Genomic DNA, 18,169 nt, shown 5'->3' with positions numbered 1-18,169 from the left:
TTTTAATAATCTGTTTAACATGTGCCATCTTAATTTTACGGATTCTAGCTTTTTTAATCAAAATATCACATTAAATGCCTTTCCGAAGTATATTCTATCAGCACTTTTACCTTTATCAACCGAACTGGTATTCTCATCAAAACCAGATATCAAGTTAGTTTGACAGGATCCTCTTTCCACAAATGGATACTGATTGGCATTAATTACATTACCTTCTTTTAATTATTTGTCAGTCGAGTCCCATATCAGGTGCTCCATTATCTTGCCCACAATCTATGTCTCATGAATGAGTGCCACCCTTCTCTTCCACTTGTACAGTTCCTCATTTCAGGAGAGGGTCATGAATAAGCGAAAATGTCGTTACTGAATTTAGACTCCAGAGACATTGAGTCAGTAAGAGTATAATCTAAATTTATAGCATGTAATCTGATCAACCAGACCTATTTTCCTGCAGCCCCAGTAGGCACACAGCCATAAAGAAAACACAGCACGAGACACCAGTTTGCATGCTTCCATCCATATTTGTGCTGGAGCATGAATTTATTATCAGGAATATATTACACTCATCTGTACATCATAACAGAAATAATACAAACATTTCCTGTAATTCATTAACTACGTATTAAATCAGACTACAGAACTCCTGCTGCATGGGAAAAACTTTACAGAAGGATCCCCAGTGTGTCCATGGGACACAAATGCAATCAGTGCAGAGACATAAAATACCTGATTTTGTTTGTTTTTTTCCTCACCAAAAAATATGGACTTAGCCATTTAGGTACCTGCTGATTTATCGTAAGCAAATTATTTTAATGAAATGCAGGAACTTAAACATACTGATCTGATTTGTGCAGACTTCTTAGTTGCAAGAATTCAAACACTGCTTGTGTCCCACAGACTTGAAGAAAAAAAGAGCTAAGAAAGGCAGAAAGCAAAAAATTCTCATCACTTGCCGCTAAAAGCTGGTCTACACTAAAGCTGTAATTTGACCTATGTTATGCTATTTCAATTATGTAACTGAAGTTGGCGGCACTTAGGCTGACCAACAGTGGTGTCAGCACTGAACTGTGTTGATGAGACACACTTTACCGCCATCTTGCCTTCTGCCTCTCGCTGAGGTGTTGTATAGGTCTTAATGGGTGAGCACTTTGCCATTGACTTAGCTTGTCTGCACCAGACCTGCGAAATCAATAGTAGGACGTCGATCGCAGCAATGTTGATTGAGCTGGAAGTACAAAGCTCTGAAGCTGCGCTCCAGCTGGCTACGTTCTCAAAGAGGCCCTGCTTCCACCCACTTATTCTTTCTGAGGAAGACACTTGCTGAGGGATTTGAGGGCGGTTAGGGCAGATGGACTGTTTAAAAGCTCTCCAGGAACCAACCAGGGGCGGAGGCCATAGCTTAATTTGTGTTTGTACAGCAACTTCAATGGTGCCTTCAGTCTGATAAGGTCCTTTGGGTGCTGCTGCAATAGAGATAATAAACACTCTTAAGGCCACCTCCCCCAAATAAGCTTACAGTTATATTTTTATACAGCAACAGTGACATCCGATGGTTCCCAGGAGTAATTACTCCATATGGATATGTTGCCTATGTCCTTTTGCAATCCAAAAGGTATCATTGACCTACCAGGCTGAGTCATCTCGGTAAGAGAAAGGGGGTGGAAGAATAACGGCTCTGCACCCCTTCCCCTCTCTCTTATTGCTGGGCCCAACACTGATCATTTCCCGTGCTCACTCCTTACGAACCAGATGAAAATGAAAGTAGACTGCTCTTCATCAACCATCTCCAAGTTGGTACTACAGGGATGTGCCATGGATGGGAGCAGTCCACCTAATCTTGCTGACTTCTCCTTGATATGTCATAGAAATGGACTGAACCAAAACCTGGCTTCTCAACCCCACCGACCGGTGGACAGACCCTCATTTCAGAAGCTAGCCCTGGGCCTCAGTCATATTAATGAAAGGACCTACAGAAGTGACTGTCATGCTGCTTTAGCTAATGGACAGTTGGAGGGTTCCACAGTGGAGGAAAAGAGGAATTCATTTGATCCTTCCATAGTTAAAGGCTTCTCCATTCTAAATGCAGTTTATAACACAGCCGTAAACAGTTGATTTGAATTTAAAATGTAAGCCAAAATTTCAAAACTGGGGGCCTGAAGTTAGTAAAACACACATTTAAGCAGCTTAAACTATCCTGATTAACAGAACTGTTGAGCAGCCACAAAGCCCACTGAAAGTCATTTTGGTTCCTAAATATGGATTTAGGAGCTTAAATCAGATGAGATGATTCCATTTGAAGAAGTGAGTTTTTGCCCACGAGAGCTCATGATACTTTACATCAAACTAACACAGCTACCCCTCTGAGACCTTTAAACATGCAAGAACTCCCATAATGGAGATTCCACAACCTTCCTGGGCAATTTATTCCAGTGTTTAACCACTTTGACAGTTGGGAAGTTTTTCCTAATATACAACTTAAACCTCCCTTGCTGCAATTTATGCCCATTGCTTTTTCTCCTATCCCTCTTCCTTGTAGCACCTTTTTAAGTACTCAAATGATGTTATGTCCCCTCTCTTGCCTTGTAGCTTAGTCCAGGTCAGAGAAAAATCAATGTAAGATACACAATTCCAACTATGTGAATTGCATAGCTGCATTGACATACCTTGCATTGATTTTCTGGGGCAGCCCCACAGCGGGAGGCTGAAGGAAGAAACTTTCCCATCAACTTCCCTTACTCCTCACGACAGCAAGGAGTACTGCAGTCGACAGGGGTACCCACAGCATTTGATTTAGTGTGTTTTTACTAGACCCACTAAATCAAATCCTGGAAGATCGATCGCCAGACTGTCTCCGTGTAGAGGCGAGGCTCCCACTGACTTTTCCTTTTAATGGATAGTGATGAGTCACCCAAATCCTGCGGGTTCTGTTTTTTTAAATTCTGTCCTGACCCCAGTGCATTTCCTGTCATTTCCTCTGACGCCAGAACAATGGGAGATGGGAGATCAGCCAAGCCAGCCACAAATGTGTGATGCCTGCAGTTCAGCCAGTATTTGGTCCTGAAAGCAAAATCTTGCCCAAACCTCCTTTCCTGGATTCCATCTGCCCAGTGCACCTACCACCCCCATTGTGGTTCTGGTGGGAATTCTGGTGCACCAGGAAAACAGGTTTGAGCCTCTTATGTATTCACTTCAATGCCAATCATGCACCAGACAGTTTCATCTCCCTTACCTCATGCCAGAAGAAGCTAGCTATTGTATGTGGACATGTGGGCAGGGAAAGAGGAGTGTATGGCTGCTAGGGCAGGAAACAAGAGCCTGTGGCTGAGTGGGAGCCATTGGTTGGGGGGGGGGGGGGAGCAGCGCTGTGAGTTCTCCAGTGCCATGAAAAAAGTGTGGTTTTTGGCTGATGTTGGAGGGAGAGCTGCTTGTCAGGGCAAGGCTCACTGGTGGCATACTGCTAGTGAGGACGGTTAGGTGGACATAAGGCAGCCTATATCAACCTAATCACGGCAGCGTCTATACAATCGCCGTCCTCTCAGTGACATAAGGGCTGTACCAACCAACATAGCTCTGTTTCCCCAAGTGGCATCCAGCTTATGTTGCTGTAGTTAGAGTGGGGCAGTATCTGTGCAGACTCTGCCTCTCTTACATCAGCTGTTGGTTGTTTTGTTAATTTCCTGGCCGGAGCTGGACAGCTACAGTTCAGCTATCCCTGCCTCCCCCCAGGGAGATCTGGGGTAGGGAAGGAGGTTTCAGACCCTGCTAGGAGTTAAGGTGAGAAGTTCTAGGACTCCACCTCTCCTCCCCAGCCCATCCTGGTCAATTTCATGGCTGCCCATCTCTGACAGGGAGTGGGCAGGGGGGGGAGAAGCTCCAGCCATTTTCCTCTTGTAGGGAATGGGGTAGAGGAACACTGGGCAGTTTCCCTCCCATAGAGACCGGGGAAGAGAAATCCCAGCTGGCTTCCCACAGCGGGGAATGGGGAAGAGAAGCCCTGAGCAGCCAAATTTAGTTACATGGATGGAAGCATCACCAGCCAGTATCAAACACTATCAGGCAGCAACTACTATAAGACAGGGAGAATGAAAAGGACACCAAATAATGATGGGGTCACCGGCAGCCCAGTCTACCTACCGCTAAGCCCCCAACTCCCAGTTCACTGCTGGAAGCCTCCATTAGCTAACAAAAGGATGAGTAAAGCACGAAAAACACCGAAATGCTGATGGAAAAGAGACTGGCTCAGCCAGCTCAGATCAGGACAGTGTAACGTTTTAGTGAGTCACACATGGGATCATTGAGATTAACATCCTGGCAACCAGCCTTACGGTAACAGAACTCATTGCACCAGATGGGAACGTAACAAGGAAACCGGTATTGCAGAGTAGCTGTGCATTTAGCAAGTGCAGTGTGAAAGTGACTAAAACGCTAGTGCTAGAGATTATCATTCTTTACCAACACTCCTACTTTCATGGTGTACTCGCTGAACACATACAACCTAGTAATGTATTTCAACAGTGCTAGTCAAATATGGCCTGGTCTAGTCTAATAAGAGGTCCAACGGACGCAATATCATAATACCATGCAAAATTGCTACAAAAATAAATTTTCTCTACCAAAAAAAAAAAAAAAAAAAAAAGTAACCTCATTTTTACATCTCGGGATGGGCCAAAAACACAGATTGAAGCTGCTTGCTTCCAAGCTGCAGCCTCACAGGAACACTGAAGCGTATTTCCAGTGCAACCAATGCACACACTTGCTGGCGTGAATACCTTCCTGCCCCCTTCCCTGCAAGTCATCATCTGTGTTGATGAGCCAGCTCCCACACTACACATCTTGTGAGACTCTCTCTTTCACATTGCTCCATAACCCTAGAATATTTCGTGCACCTATTTACATACTGGCTTGAATATGGCCGTGTCCTGGAGCACACAGCATGCTCTGTGACTAGGCAGGAAAATGTGCAGGAGCTTGAAATTAAAACCAGCACAGCATTTTAAAAAACACGACAAAACATTTTTTTCTTTTGTGTGGGCATATCACACAATCCTAAACTGCCACTGCACTACAGCAAATGTTTTCACAGTCTAACCCTAAAAAAACCTGATGCAAACTCTGGAGCCCACATTTAGAGAACACCAGAGATAACAGGACCAAACAATGCAGTCCCTACCCGTACCCAGGATCCAGATCAAATACTGTTACCCCCTTCTCAGACTAACTGCTGTTTGAGGTGCTATACCCCTTGGAAACCAGTGCGCTCACTCAGCGAGGTGTGACATTCCACCTGACCTAGATAGGCACCACACTAAGAGTTGCTGCAACACGTGCACAGATAACAGGTGCAGCAAAGGGGGGTTAATACAACATGGAAACCAAAGAGTCTTTGCATCCTGCCTGGAAGGCAGCAGTTTAAGGTGATTTGGCCATTTTCACTATACCCCAAAATATGCGGGGTGATAGGTTGAGGGACACAATTTGGGCCTCAGTTGGATCCATGCATATATCTTTTCTGGGGGTTCTCCTGGTCATTTGCCCCTGTATCCTGAGGCAAACTGGCTCTAAATTCATAGACTATCCCATTAAGGATGTAATGCTTTGGACCAAACGTCAAGGTCACAGCAAATAGTTCTTTTCTATTGTCTAGGCCTTGCAATAAAATAATGTGAGACTAGGTTTGTCATAGATTCTGATTGCTCCCAAAAGCATTTGGTTAAAAAAAAAAAAGAGGATAACTAGGATTTGGGAGAGTAAAATGTAGTCACGCTAGCAAATAAACTGTATGGAATGTGCTAAAGCCCTCAGGGTTTCGGTCTCTAGCTTACATCGTTCACACCATTGATGCTAATAATTACAATTTAGAGACTGGAATGAGTGACCTTATCTGAAGGCAGTACTAGTTCAGAATCGCAATGTCGCTGGTGTTCATGTCATATAATGTACCACTTGGTGGTAGTTTGGAAGGCGCTTCTAGTTCTAAGTAAGTTCTATTTTGGGTAGAAATATTCCTGGGAGGCTTGACAGAAATGCATTTCATTTAGATATACGTCTTAGGCACAAGTTACAAAACTGCTGACCATAATGAAAATATATCAGCACTTAGTAGTGTATCCAATCATATAAAAATGCAATTCAGAACATTTCAACACCATATATGTTGCATGTGTGAATATATGCACACAATCCATACCCATATAAACACACATACATATATAGCTATTTAAACTGTGAACTGTCTGTAACTAACCTGAAACACTGCAGCAAAGATTCATTTTTGATGAACCATTAGTAGTAGTATTTTCTTTCTTTTAGCTCTAACCATGGCAAAATGTTTACACATCAGACTACACTGGCTCTACTATTCTAAGACATCAGTGTGCCAATACCAGGAGCTTCAATGCTAGAAGGATAATAGTACACTGCCTAGCTTACACGTATGCAGCTACAGAGCATGCTTGCAGTAACCAACCCTGGATATCTATGGCTGTCAATACTGTTTCAGATGAAAACATTCAGCAGATTGGAAAAATATGTAAAAGCCCAGTTAACTTCTGCAGCTGTGTGGAGCTGTCATCTTGGCACCGTGCTGACTTTTGCAGGAGTAGGTGGGCCCGATGAACAGCGATAAATAGGCGTAGGAGATGTAGGAGACAGTTTAACAGGGCTAATGGGCTCTGTTGTCTGGAGCTTCCAAAGTAGCTCTTCATTAGTCCGGCTTAACCTCTTCTTTTCCTCCGTTTCTTTCTCCACGTATTCTTGTAGATTAGCATTTTCCTCAGATAATTGCCTAGAGGGGGAAATAACACGCCACTTAACATTTCACAAGGCTACATAGTGCTGGATTGTCAGTAAAGCCAATAGGACGGCTGCCAAAGCCACACCCCTCCCACGCTGCCTGTGACAGCTTCGAGCCAGCACGCTGCTATGGAGCTGCTTTGCTCCTGAGGTGACCAAGCAGCTTATCCACCCGCCTGGCACAGTGTTTCCATCACATGATGCTGAGTCAGAGCACAATGGCCTGAGGCCCTCTGACGACTTGAAAGACAATTCCAGGCATTGTGTCTTCTAGCTCCTGTCAATTTCAACCCCCTGCGCACTGCATGTGGGTGTGAGCGCACCCCCTCGAGTTTGTTATTAAGCAACTCAAGTTATGCTGAATACCTTAGAATTGTGTATGTTTGGCAACATGCCACAAAACATAATCCATTGTAAAGCCATCCCTGACAGAGGGATAGTACTGGAGGACTCAGGGGTGCATAATGGGATATGGAGCTTTTCAAGGCTTTGTTCCTGGAATCTGAACTAGGTCCAGGTTGGGAGGGGGCTCAAAATTGTTGCCATCCAATGGGTGTTAAGAGGCGCACATAAACTAGCGGGTACACTTAACCTGATTTCTAGTGGCTAGGTGTCCATACTGCAAAACAAAACACTCCCCTATTGGCATCCTTCCTGGCAGGCACGGCACATGCATCCAGGATGAACAGATCCTGAAAAACAAACTGATGCTTCCTCCTGGTCAGGTTTAACGCATGTTGCGGGGGCACTGTGTCCCGGGATTTACCTCTTCTGTGGCTAAATAGGCCATTTCAGTCTCTAAACTAGTCAGGCTAACTCTGATCATGAGCACAATGGGCCACATTCACTGTTCCACTTCACTCAATGCCATGGATGAGGCTGAGCCTCACCACCCAGCCAGGTGTGGCCCACCCATGATCCGCCCTGAGGCCCTCTCCTGCTTCCCACTCTTTCCCGAAGGGCTGGGTTGGTGCTGGGGCTAGGGGGGATGGTCTGTGGCTGGGGATGCGCAGTGGCCGTGGCCAGTGCTTGGCTAGGTGGTCCTGGGACGGTCACCTGGCACTCCAGGGCTGCATGTGCTCAGGTTGCCTACTAGGTACTTGGGAGCTGGAGATGATGGGGCCATGCTGACCAGTGCTCTGGGACTGGGGTACAGAGGCACTCAGGGCTGGGAGGGGGCAGCTGATGGCGTGGGGCTCTAGCTGGGACCAGGGGCTAGCCTCCCCGAACAGGTGGCTCATATACTGCCCATACTCAATGCAGTTACACCAGGAATTAAGCTGGCTGCACGATTACAACATTCATTAAATATAAACTAAATGGTGGGAGAAATTTCTGCCCAACTCTTCTCACCCTTCCATGTATGCATGGACGTTCAGAGCCACACCTGGCTACCAGGAATTGATTTTATATTGCTGCCTAGCACTGTAGCAGCCGAGCACCTGCTGTGTAAATTCCAGTTTGTGGGGGACGTCACGGTGTCTCTGCCACGTCTCCTTTTTGGGTCAGCATTCTGCTGGGGGAAGGGGTTTTAACCTGCTCCTCCCCCGTTGTGGGGGCCATAAAGCTTTTATGCAAGCTCAGTTAGGTCATCAACCAACAAGCGTGCGCCTGCCTGTTTCCTGAGCAAGTTTAGGGAGTAACCCTACAGCTCTTGCTTCCATGACTGATTCTCAAAGCTAGCGAAGGCACTGGGATGACTCGCATAAGCAGAAATACACAGGCAGCCGTTGGAGACTCAGGCCCTTGGAACATATTAGCCTTTTTGACATGTAATACAGCTTGCCAGCTACACAGGGTGCTATCCAGTATTGCAGCGAACGTTGGAGTCTGTCAGCCAACACACTCTCCTCTGTGACACTAACAGACACACCATGGGCGGGGGAGCAGCGCTGTGAGTTAGACATACAGCCTACAGGTGATTTAGAGAGACGTTTGAGTAGGAAAGTGCCTTCATAGTCAAGCACCGGTGAACAGGCTGCGCAATACAGACATGTCCTCAGAAGACACCCGGCTTTAGCAGGCAGCTAAGGAAAGGAGCCCCTGCGTCTTACTCGGCTTGTTTTAATCGCCCACGTGCTGCGCCAGGAGCTCACAGTTTATGCTGTGTCATCTGGTGTCATGTAACAAGACAAAGGAGAGACAAGCGTCACGCTGTCTTGAAGACAGAGGCGGCTTTCCCCTCCTGGGCAGAATGCATAGTTCCTGCTGCCTATGGGAGGGGGCCCATGCCTCAGCTGTCCTCCCACATGCTTGGCCCCATTATGCCAGCCTCGGCATTATCATTTTATTCACAGAACCATGGATCCCAAGGCCAGAAGGGACCCCTGTCAGCATCCAGTCTGACCTCCAGCATGGCACAGGCCCCAGAAGCCTCCTCAAGGAATCCCTGGAGCAGAGCTGTTAAAAAAGCTCCCAATCTTGGTTTAAAAATTGCCAGTGATGGAGAATCCACCAGGGCACTTGGTAATTTGTTCCAGTGGTTAATTACTCTCAGGCTGTGTCTAGACTGGCAAGTTTTTCTGGAAAATCAGCAGCTTTTCCGGAAAATCTTGCCAGCTGTCTACATTGGCGGCTTGAATTTCCAGAAAAGCACTGACGATCTCATGTAAAATCATCAGTGCTTTTCTGGAAATACTATGCTGCTCCCGTTTGGGCAAAAGTCTTTTTCCGAAAGACTGTTGCGCAAAAGGGCCAGTGTAGACAGCACAGTACTGTTTTCCGCAAAAAAGCCCCGATCGTGAAAAAGGCGATCGGGGTTTTTTTGGAAAACCGCGTCTAGATTGGCCACAGACACTTTTCCACAAAAAGTGCTTTTGCAGAAAAGCATCCTGCCAATCTAGACGCGCTTTTCTGAAAATGCTTTTAACGGAAAAGTTTTCCGGTAAAAGCATTTTCGGAAAATCATGCCAGTCTAGACGTAGCCTCACTGTTAACAATTTACCCCTTATTTCCAGGCTCAATTTGTCTAGCTGCCATATCCAGCCCTTGCATCATGTTGTACCTGTCCCTGCTTGAGTGAAGAGCTCATATATTCTAGAGTGTGTCCATCTATCTTTGCACCTGTTTGTCCATTTGTTCAAGAACTCCTAAGCAGTAAGAGTTAGGACCACCAAATTTGGTAGGCAGCTTTCTTTTACCCTAACTTAAATAAAGGTCAGGGTTTGGTTGTGCCTGGAAAACGGGACGTGCTGGGAAAGAGACTATTTCCCAGAACATGGAAAAGGAGGAGGCAGAGAGGAAGAACGTGAAAGAGAGGAGAACACAGAGGGGAGGGACACGATACTGAGATGACCCTGGTGGCAGCTGCAGCACCATGAGCGAGGTCAGCAGGACTGGAGTTTCACCATCTTGTCTGCCAGCCCACCAGTAAGGAGACCCCCTACCCCAAACCTGGAGCCTAACCCCTTTTCCACATGGAGAGCCTGCAGGCAGAGAGGGGACCACTGATGGGGGACAGCTGGGGGGGGGGGGGGAAGCCCCCAGAGCCTGGCCTCTCCCCAGACAGCCTGCAAGCCACAAGGGAGTGGGGGTCACTGGAGACCAGGGGCAGTTCCCAGAGCGTCACCCCCCAGAGACAGCCTCAGGAACCTCCTCCCTCCCCGACAGCCTGCAGGCTATGGGGGGTTGCTTCAGGAGTGGGCAGCCTCCAAAGCCTGGTGCCCCCCAGACAACTACAGGCCATAGGGGGAGGAGGAGAGCAGCTGAAGGGGGTAATAGGCCCTGGAGCCTGGTCCCTCCCCCCAGATCAACTGCAGTCTGTGGGAAAGGACAACTGGTGGGGGGCCCACTGGAAGGGGAGCACTGCCCTGGCCCTCTGAGAGGAGTTGCTGCTGGAGAAGGGCCACCGTTGCCGCCATAGGAGTCCCTGTTAACCCCCCCCCGCCCACCTCCCAGCCCCCTGTCCTGAGCCCTGCATCTCCCACCTGCCTTGACTTCAGTACTTCCACCCCTGCCTTGAGCCCCCCACACCTTCCAATGCTCTACCCTAAATCACCTGCCTCTGCCCCTTCTCACCCCCAAACTCTCATTCCAGCCTTCATTTTCCTTCATTTTGAAAAATACAATAATTGAAAAATAAGACGCATATATTTTTCATTTATTTTTCAAAAGAAAAAAAATGCCTTCAGTTACAGACCTGAGCAACGCCAGGTACAACTGCTAGTGATTAAATATTTGTTCCCCATGTACATCCTTATGGACTGTAATCAACTCACCCCTGAACCTTCCCTTTATGAGGCTAAATCGACCGAGCCCCTGGCCTCTATCACTAAGGCATGGTTTCTAATTAGTTCATCATTCTCCAGGCTCCCCGCTGAAGCCTTTCCAATTTATCACCATCCTTCTTCGAGACTGGGCACCAGAACTGGATACAGTGTCTCAGCAGCAGTTGCACCAGTGCCAAATACAGAGTTTTACTCCCTTGTGATTCTCCTGTTTCTGCACCCCCAGGATCACATTAGCTCTTTTTGGCCTCAGCATCATGCTGGGAGCACATGTTCAGCTGATTATCCACCACAACCCCAAAACCCTTCTCAGAGTCACTGCTTCCGGGGACAAAGTCCCTTATTGTGTATAACCTAAATCCTTTGTTCCTAGCTCTATGCATTTGGAGTTAGCCGTATTAAAATGCATCCTGTGTGCTGGGCACCCAGCTTCCTGAGCGATCTAGACTGCCCTGAATCAATGACCCAGTCTCTTCATTATTTACCACTTCCCCAATTTTTGTGTTATTTGCAACTTCATCAGTGCTGGTTTGAGGTTGATGGAGTCTGAGAAGATGCAAAATGATTGAGCATAACGATTCACACCCTGCCTAGGAAGACACACGCCCCAATCAGCACTTTTCCATCTTTCAGGTAGGATTTGCCATGAGTGCTGTGTTGTTATTCTTGTAGCATAGAGAGACCCCAGCCGAGACCAGGACTCCATTGTTCTAGTCCCTGTATCAGCAGAGGTAAGACACATTCCCCCGAGGAGCTCCCTTCTAAGCAGCTAGAACAGACGCAGGGTGGGGGAAGGAAGGGTTACTAGCTCCCTTGTATAGATGGGAATCGGAGGCATAGGGAGGTAAAGGGATTCACCTAACACCACATAGGAAGTCTGGAACCTGTACATGGCTCACCAGAGATTTCACCACAAACCCATTCTTTCTCCTTGGGAGCCCAGCCCGCTCCTGTGGATAAAACCTAATCCTGTCGAACCTCAGGGAGCTAGTTCTCCCGCAGGAGAGCGATGCTGTACAAAGGGCTAGCAAAACTCCAGCAGTGCACAAGTTTCTATACAAACCTTGTCACAACGGTATTTTGATCAATCCTGACTCTCAGGTCTTCATTTTGCTGTTGCAGTACCTGAATTTTTTCCTCCAATACTGTGTTTTTTTCAGCCTGCAATAAGAGAGGACTTGTTGAGTTTGCAGCAGCAGCACTTGATGCCGAAGAATTTAGACTAGAATCCTTAGGAAGAATAAGTTTTATTTTCCTGACAGTAACAGTTACACTCATTGTGGAAGGAAGGCAGGTTATCCTAGCTACAGATCTGATTTCAGGTCATAAATACTCTGGGCCTGATTTATCAGCATGTCGCTCCCAGGACATCAGTGGTGTCACACTGGTATGGCACTGAAGTGAGGCAGTGGTGAATCAGATACAAGAGGGGGGTGATTCTTAACCTCTTCCCTGCTAGTACCCCCTTTATCCATATTGGTCACCTCTGCTACCCACAGAGAACCTTCCTACCTCCATCTGAGATTTCCCCTTTCCCCCGACACTCCCTGCCTCCATCTAGCTGAGATTCCCCTCTCCCTGTGACATCCCCTGGGGCTACACTGCATACACCGAGAGCCCCTGTAATGGGGTTTTATATCATATTCACAGTGGTAGTAGAATCCTACTGTCTGACATGGGAAAGAAGCAGCAGCAGGCCAGGGAATGCACCACTGCACCAGCTGTTTCCACATCTTGCTCTAGCTTAAGGAAGCAGGATATTCAGAAGATCATTGTTAAGAAGTCTCAGCTATTTCACACTGTTCACACCAGCAGTGGGACCGTTCAGCAACATAATCAACTGGGTCCCCAAGCTTCCCCATACACAGCAACAAAATGTGCTAAAGCAGCCAGCCTGGCGGCCCATTGTGGTTAACGGCTCACCCTGTCACCATGTTAGAGGCCTACGGTAGTTCACACCTGTCAGGTCCCCCCAAATGGATCCACTTTACAATGACAATTAACTCTTGAAAAAAAAAATTTCTTAAAAAGCAATGAATAGTCCTGTCGCACCTTAGGCTGTGTCTAGACTGCAGAGTTTTTTCCAAAAAAGTGGCCTTTTTTCGAAAAAACGTCACCTGCGTCTAGACTGCTGTCGCGTTCTTCTGAAATTAAATCAAAAGAACGCGGTGGTTTTTTCAACAGTGGTAAACCTCATTTTATGAGGAAGAATGCCTTTTTTCGAAAGAGCTCTTTTGAAAAAAGGTTTGAACACAAACAGGGCTTTTTCGAAAGAGAGAGTCCAGATTGCCTGGGTGCTCTCTTTCAAAAAAGTGGATTGCTTTTTCGAAAGTCTTGTGGCAGTCTAGACAATTTCTTTCAAAAGAGGCTTTTTTGAAAGAGCTCTTTCGAGAAAGCCTCTTTCGAAAGAGGCTTGTAGTCTAGACATATCCTTAGAGATTAACAAAAAATGTAGATGCTGCAGGACCCTTACTTGTTTTTAAAAAAAATTTCAGTTACAGACTAACATGGCTACCCCTCTGGAACCTAACTCTTGGTTAAATGAAAATTTCATACCTGAGGAGACCAAAAAACAAACAGCGAGGATGGAGTAGGCTAGGAGGCGGTGTTACCTTTATGGTAGGGAGCGCTAATTCAAAGCACTTCCAGCATGCCCCCAACTTGGGATTTCTTGCTGCACCTCGCTAGATCATACTACTGAGGCTGGTCTTATCACAGGTTGCTGAATTAAGGAGCAACACGGCACAAGTGTCCTCTTCTTCATCCACCTACACTAGTCCTGCCTCATGGACTGCTCCTACTCCTGTCTTTGGAGACAGGGGATGGGGCAGCATGTGCCCCATTCTTAGTTATAGGAATGTAGGAATCACTACACCCTCCATCCTCCACTGTCTCCTGCCCCACCTCATCTCCCCTGAAGGCAGGGCATATTTCAAAGTGAAAACCAGAAAGGCCCGAGCGGGGAATCATGGAGACGTTTTGGGGGATGAAGAAGGCTGGTGGGGACATGGATAAACACAAGAGGCCCCTCCCTCTCTCCCTTTCAGAATGAAAACCTGTGACACTTCTCAGGGAAGTGCAAGGGGCAGAAAACAGTATTTAGCTCTCTGTGACCCCTTCATCATGTTTTCCCAGTCCCGCCCTCCTCCACTCCAATGTCACTCATCTCTTCCTATACTGGGAGGGGAAACTGACCAGCTTCTCTAGCTCCATGATTCTCTTTTCCTGTTGATGAATTAGCTGATTCTTCATTTCCAAAACCTGCTTGAGGCTATTCATATCTTCTTCTAAGTGCTGATATGGCGCTAATGCAACCTAGGAAAGAAGAATGACAGTGAAGTCTACATCTTCCAACCATAACTGTGTATTCAGCCAGGGGGTAAAATTTTCCCAAGCAGCCAACAGATTTCGAAGCCTAGTTCTCATGAATGCCAAGGGCATGACCGCTCCCAAATCCCTGGGATTCGTTTGAAAACCATTTTAACTAGATACCTCATTTTATAAGTGAGACAAGGTGGGTGAGGTACTTGGAGTAGGTGAAACAGGACAGAACGGTGCTCAGTCACCACTCACCGCTAGGCATTCTAATACACAGCATTGTTTGCAGCTGTGCAGCGCTTTCTGGAGAAGAACACAAGTGTGAAAGAGATCAGGCAGAAACAGCAACCCAAGTCGGAGCTGGATGTTTGCAGCAGAGAACAACAGCAGATCACTTGGTCTGTGATGTATGCAGCAAAACAGGTGAGCCATCGATAAAGATTAAAGTCCCAGAGGGGAGAAAGGCAGTGAAGCAGGACAAGAAAATACTCCCCTTTCCACATTAATACCTGTACATTTAGGGGCTAGGCTTCCACTTACCAAAGCCTTATTGGCCAGCATCATTTTTCTCAATTACGCTGAATCGAATCCAGAGTGACACCAATGACTTTCGCTTTATAAGGGTACAACTCACTCTACTGATGCTGGTGTCAACACACCAGTTTTACAGCAGCATCACTCAGAGCAGAAACTGTCCCTTTACACATCTTGGCTACGTCTAGACTGGCATGATTTTCCGGAAATGCTTTTAACGGAAAAGTTTTCCGTTAAAAGCATTTTCGGAACAGAGTGTCTAGATTGGCACGGACACTTTTCTGCAAACGCACTTTTTGTGGAAAAGCATCCGTGCCAATCTAGACGCGCTTTTCTGCAAAAAAGCCCCGATCGCCATTTTCGCAGTCAGGGCTTTTTTGCGCAAAACAAATCTCAGCTGTCTACACTGGCCCTTTTGCACAAAAGTTTTGCGCAAAAGGACTTTTGCCCGAATGGGAGCAGCACAGTATTTCCGCAAGAACACTGACAATCTTACATGAAATCGTCAGTGCTTTTGTGGAAATTCAATGGCCAGTGTAGACAGCTGCTTTTGTGGAAAAACTGGCCAGTCTAGACACAGCCCTTTTGTTCGGCTCAGGTTCACCAGCAAACACCAGTTATTTTGTGCTGCTTGGGGAGAAAGTAGTAAGTGCTGACCTCCGTCTAGCCCACAGAAAGTTCCAATGCATTAGAAAGGGGGGAGTTCTGAAATCTCAAAGGCTACGTCTACTTTGAAGTAGGAATAAGATCCTCCGGAAAAGGGCACTTTTTCCGAGGATCGGGGCCAGTGTAGGCGCTCTTTTCCGGCTTTTTTAAAAGCCGGAAAAAAACGGCGGACATTTTTATTTAAATGCCGCAGGGGATATTTAAATCCCCCGCGCATTTCCCTACTACGACTCATGAAATTTACATGCCCCTTCCGGAAAAGGGGCCAGTGCAGACGAGCCCAAAAAGTATGTGGGACACATGGTTAGAGGACGGGTCTTTCATTAGGTCCAATTTCTTATAGAGTCTGCTAACAATGGGCTTCACTTCAACCATCAGCTTCTAGGATTCTATCGCTCTGTCGTATGTTGATGAAATAAACTTCTCCTGTGATATTGCTACTGCCAGACAGTCCATTAGGGACAAACAGCAAAGAATCTCAGCAGGATGAGAGGGCGAGGCACATTCAGATGAAAATATGAGAAGCGTGAAGAGGAAGGAGGGCGCAGGGAGACGAAAATTAGAGGATACTAAAAAGTAACAGAGAGTGACAAAGAAAAAGCCCAAGAAACAACATTATGAAAGCAGGATGCAAGTGAGAAATAGACAAAAATGAAAGAAAACCAGAAATAGATGGATAGTGTCCCAATGGGAGAGCGGGGAGAGGGGGGAACCAGAACAAGGCTTCAATTCCAAACCTCACTACAAAGTCCAGGGTTTTGGTTTGGGTCCATTTCTAATAACACCTGAGCTGAGATTTCCTTTGCTAATAACTGACCAGTACAAATGTGGGCTGTATTTACAGGCATGTCCTGCTGTTTTGAAAATGCATATTAAGGTTGTCAGGTACCTCTAGTTGCTCTTCAGTGTTTTTCTTTAAAGCCTCTTCAAATCGTTTTGCCTTGTCCCTGAGGGAATGGCTCTGGAAGGTGAGGGTATCTACTTGGTCCTGCAATTATTGACCAGAAACAAACCATTAGGCTGTAGTGAAACTTTTACATAGATCATTTTCCATTGCCAGAGTACATGGGGAACTGAGTAGAAGGGCTTAGAAACTAATGTGAGAGGACAGTTTTGCATGAAATCACTCAAACTTGCAGCAGAGATTTTGATGCTAGAAGGCATCAGAGGGTTAGGGGACAATAATTCCCTCTCAATCCAGCAAACAGGTTCAGAATAGTAGCATAGCCACCACTATCCACCAGTTGTAGCAGCATCTGGGAGCCCTGCCATTTGCATGAGGAAAGCGATGGAGTGGGATATTAAGGCTTGTGGAGCCAAGTGACAGAGGACCCGCTTGCAACTCTTCTTCCTTTGCCTTGTTAGAAAACAACTTGGGATCTGAAAACTAAGAGGTGTTCTTTTTGCTTTTTGCAATCAGAATGTAGGCAACTGTTTTGATGATGGCGTAGGAAGCAAAACAGAATCTAGCTCAATCTTTCTTCGTGGCATTGGCTCTGCAGCCGGAAAACAATAAGACAGCTTATAAAATAACTCACCTTCATCAGTGATGGCATTCATGAGACAATCCATGTACTTTGGACCCTGATGAAGGCTTCAGACTGAAGCAGGTAGGTGCTATTGATCCTACCACTGTAGCTAGACTCTTTAATTACTTTACAGAATACAGGATTTTAAATGTTAAACTCAGTGAACCATTGTCTTGGACAACTCAATACTGATGCAGGTGCATTATTTAAGAGTTATAGTTTTGCCTCATGATGAGCACAGAGTTCCTGCTTATGGCCTTTTCATGATAGCGGGAAATCTTGTGTTTGTAAGCAAACAAAACACATAGCAGGGGACCAATGATTTGAGAAACAACACCCCCATTTTAATACAATCCCTGTTCTGATCACATTATCTGGTCAAGATTTTAATATTGCTACTTTGGCTATGTCTACACTGTAGCCTTCTTCCACAAAAGCTTATGCAAATGAAGCACGGAGTGGAATATCACCACGCTTTATTTGCATAATGAAAAAATGAGGAAGAACGGGTCTTGAGCAAGAGAGGGGTTTTGTGCAAAAAGGAGTCGCCTACAGAGCTCCTTTTTCCGCAAAAGTGGCTGCTAATTAATTATGCAAATGAAGCGCGGCAATATTCCACTCTGTGCTTCATTTGCATAAGCTTTTGCAAAAGAAGACTACAGTGTAGACGTAGCCACAATGTGCAACATCTGCAAAAATTGCAGTTGCTGCGGATACCAATAATTTCAATCTCCTTTCTTGTGTGTATATGAAATCTTAAACCTAACCTTCCACTGATGTAGTTTATTGTGCCAAATAATAGAATCATTGAAACAAACTTTAAATTCAATGCTGCTGCAATAGCTATGTGGAATTGTGCAAGTTACTTTTTTTTTTAAAAGTAAAATTAGAATTTGACTGGATAAACAAGCAACAGCACGCAACATGGCACCTTTATTTGTTAAGACAAGAGCCCTAAATTTACTGTGTATCACGGAGACACACTTTCCCCAATGGACTTCAATCTCATTCTCGAGAACCAGAACAGCTGAATTTCATTAGAACCATTTTAAGCTGATCTGATTTTAAGCTGGTCATTTGGGAGAGAAATTGTACAAGGCAAAC

At 46.0% G+C, this 18,169-nt stretch overlaps 1 protein-coding gene across 1 annotated transcript in view; it reads right to left on the bottom strand.

Moving 5' to 3' along the window:
• Window positions 1–429: 429 nt before the first annotated feature.
• The window catches only part of MTUS2 (microtubule associated scaffold protein 2), a 479,820-nt gene continuing 462,080 nt past the window's right edge, over window positions 430–18,169 (bottom strand). Inside the window, exons 12-15 of the mRNA XM_075919208.2 lie at window positions 16,426–16,524; window positions 14,214–14,333; window positions 12,082–12,179; window positions 430–6,784 (exon numbers count right to left, since the gene is read on the bottom strand). Coding sequence (XP_075775323.2) covers window positions 6,568–6,784; window positions 12,082–12,179; window positions 14,214–14,333; window positions 16,426–16,524 — 534 coding nt within the window. The 3' untranslated portion in view covers window positions 430–6,567. The remainder of the gene's footprint in view (window positions 6,785–12,081; window positions 12,180–14,213; window positions 14,334–16,425; window positions 16,525–18,169) is intronic.

Source organism: Pelodiscus sinensis, chromosome 1 (genome assembly GCF_052426305.1).
Source record: "Pelodiscus sinensis isolate ZL-2025 chromosome 1, ASM5242630v1, whole genome shotgun sequence".
NCBI lineage: Eukaryota > Metazoa > Chordata > Testudines > Trionychidae > Pelodiscus > Pelodiscus sinensis.
Note: the sequence above shows the minus strand (reverse complement) of the source record. Positions and strands in the feature narration are given on the sequence as shown.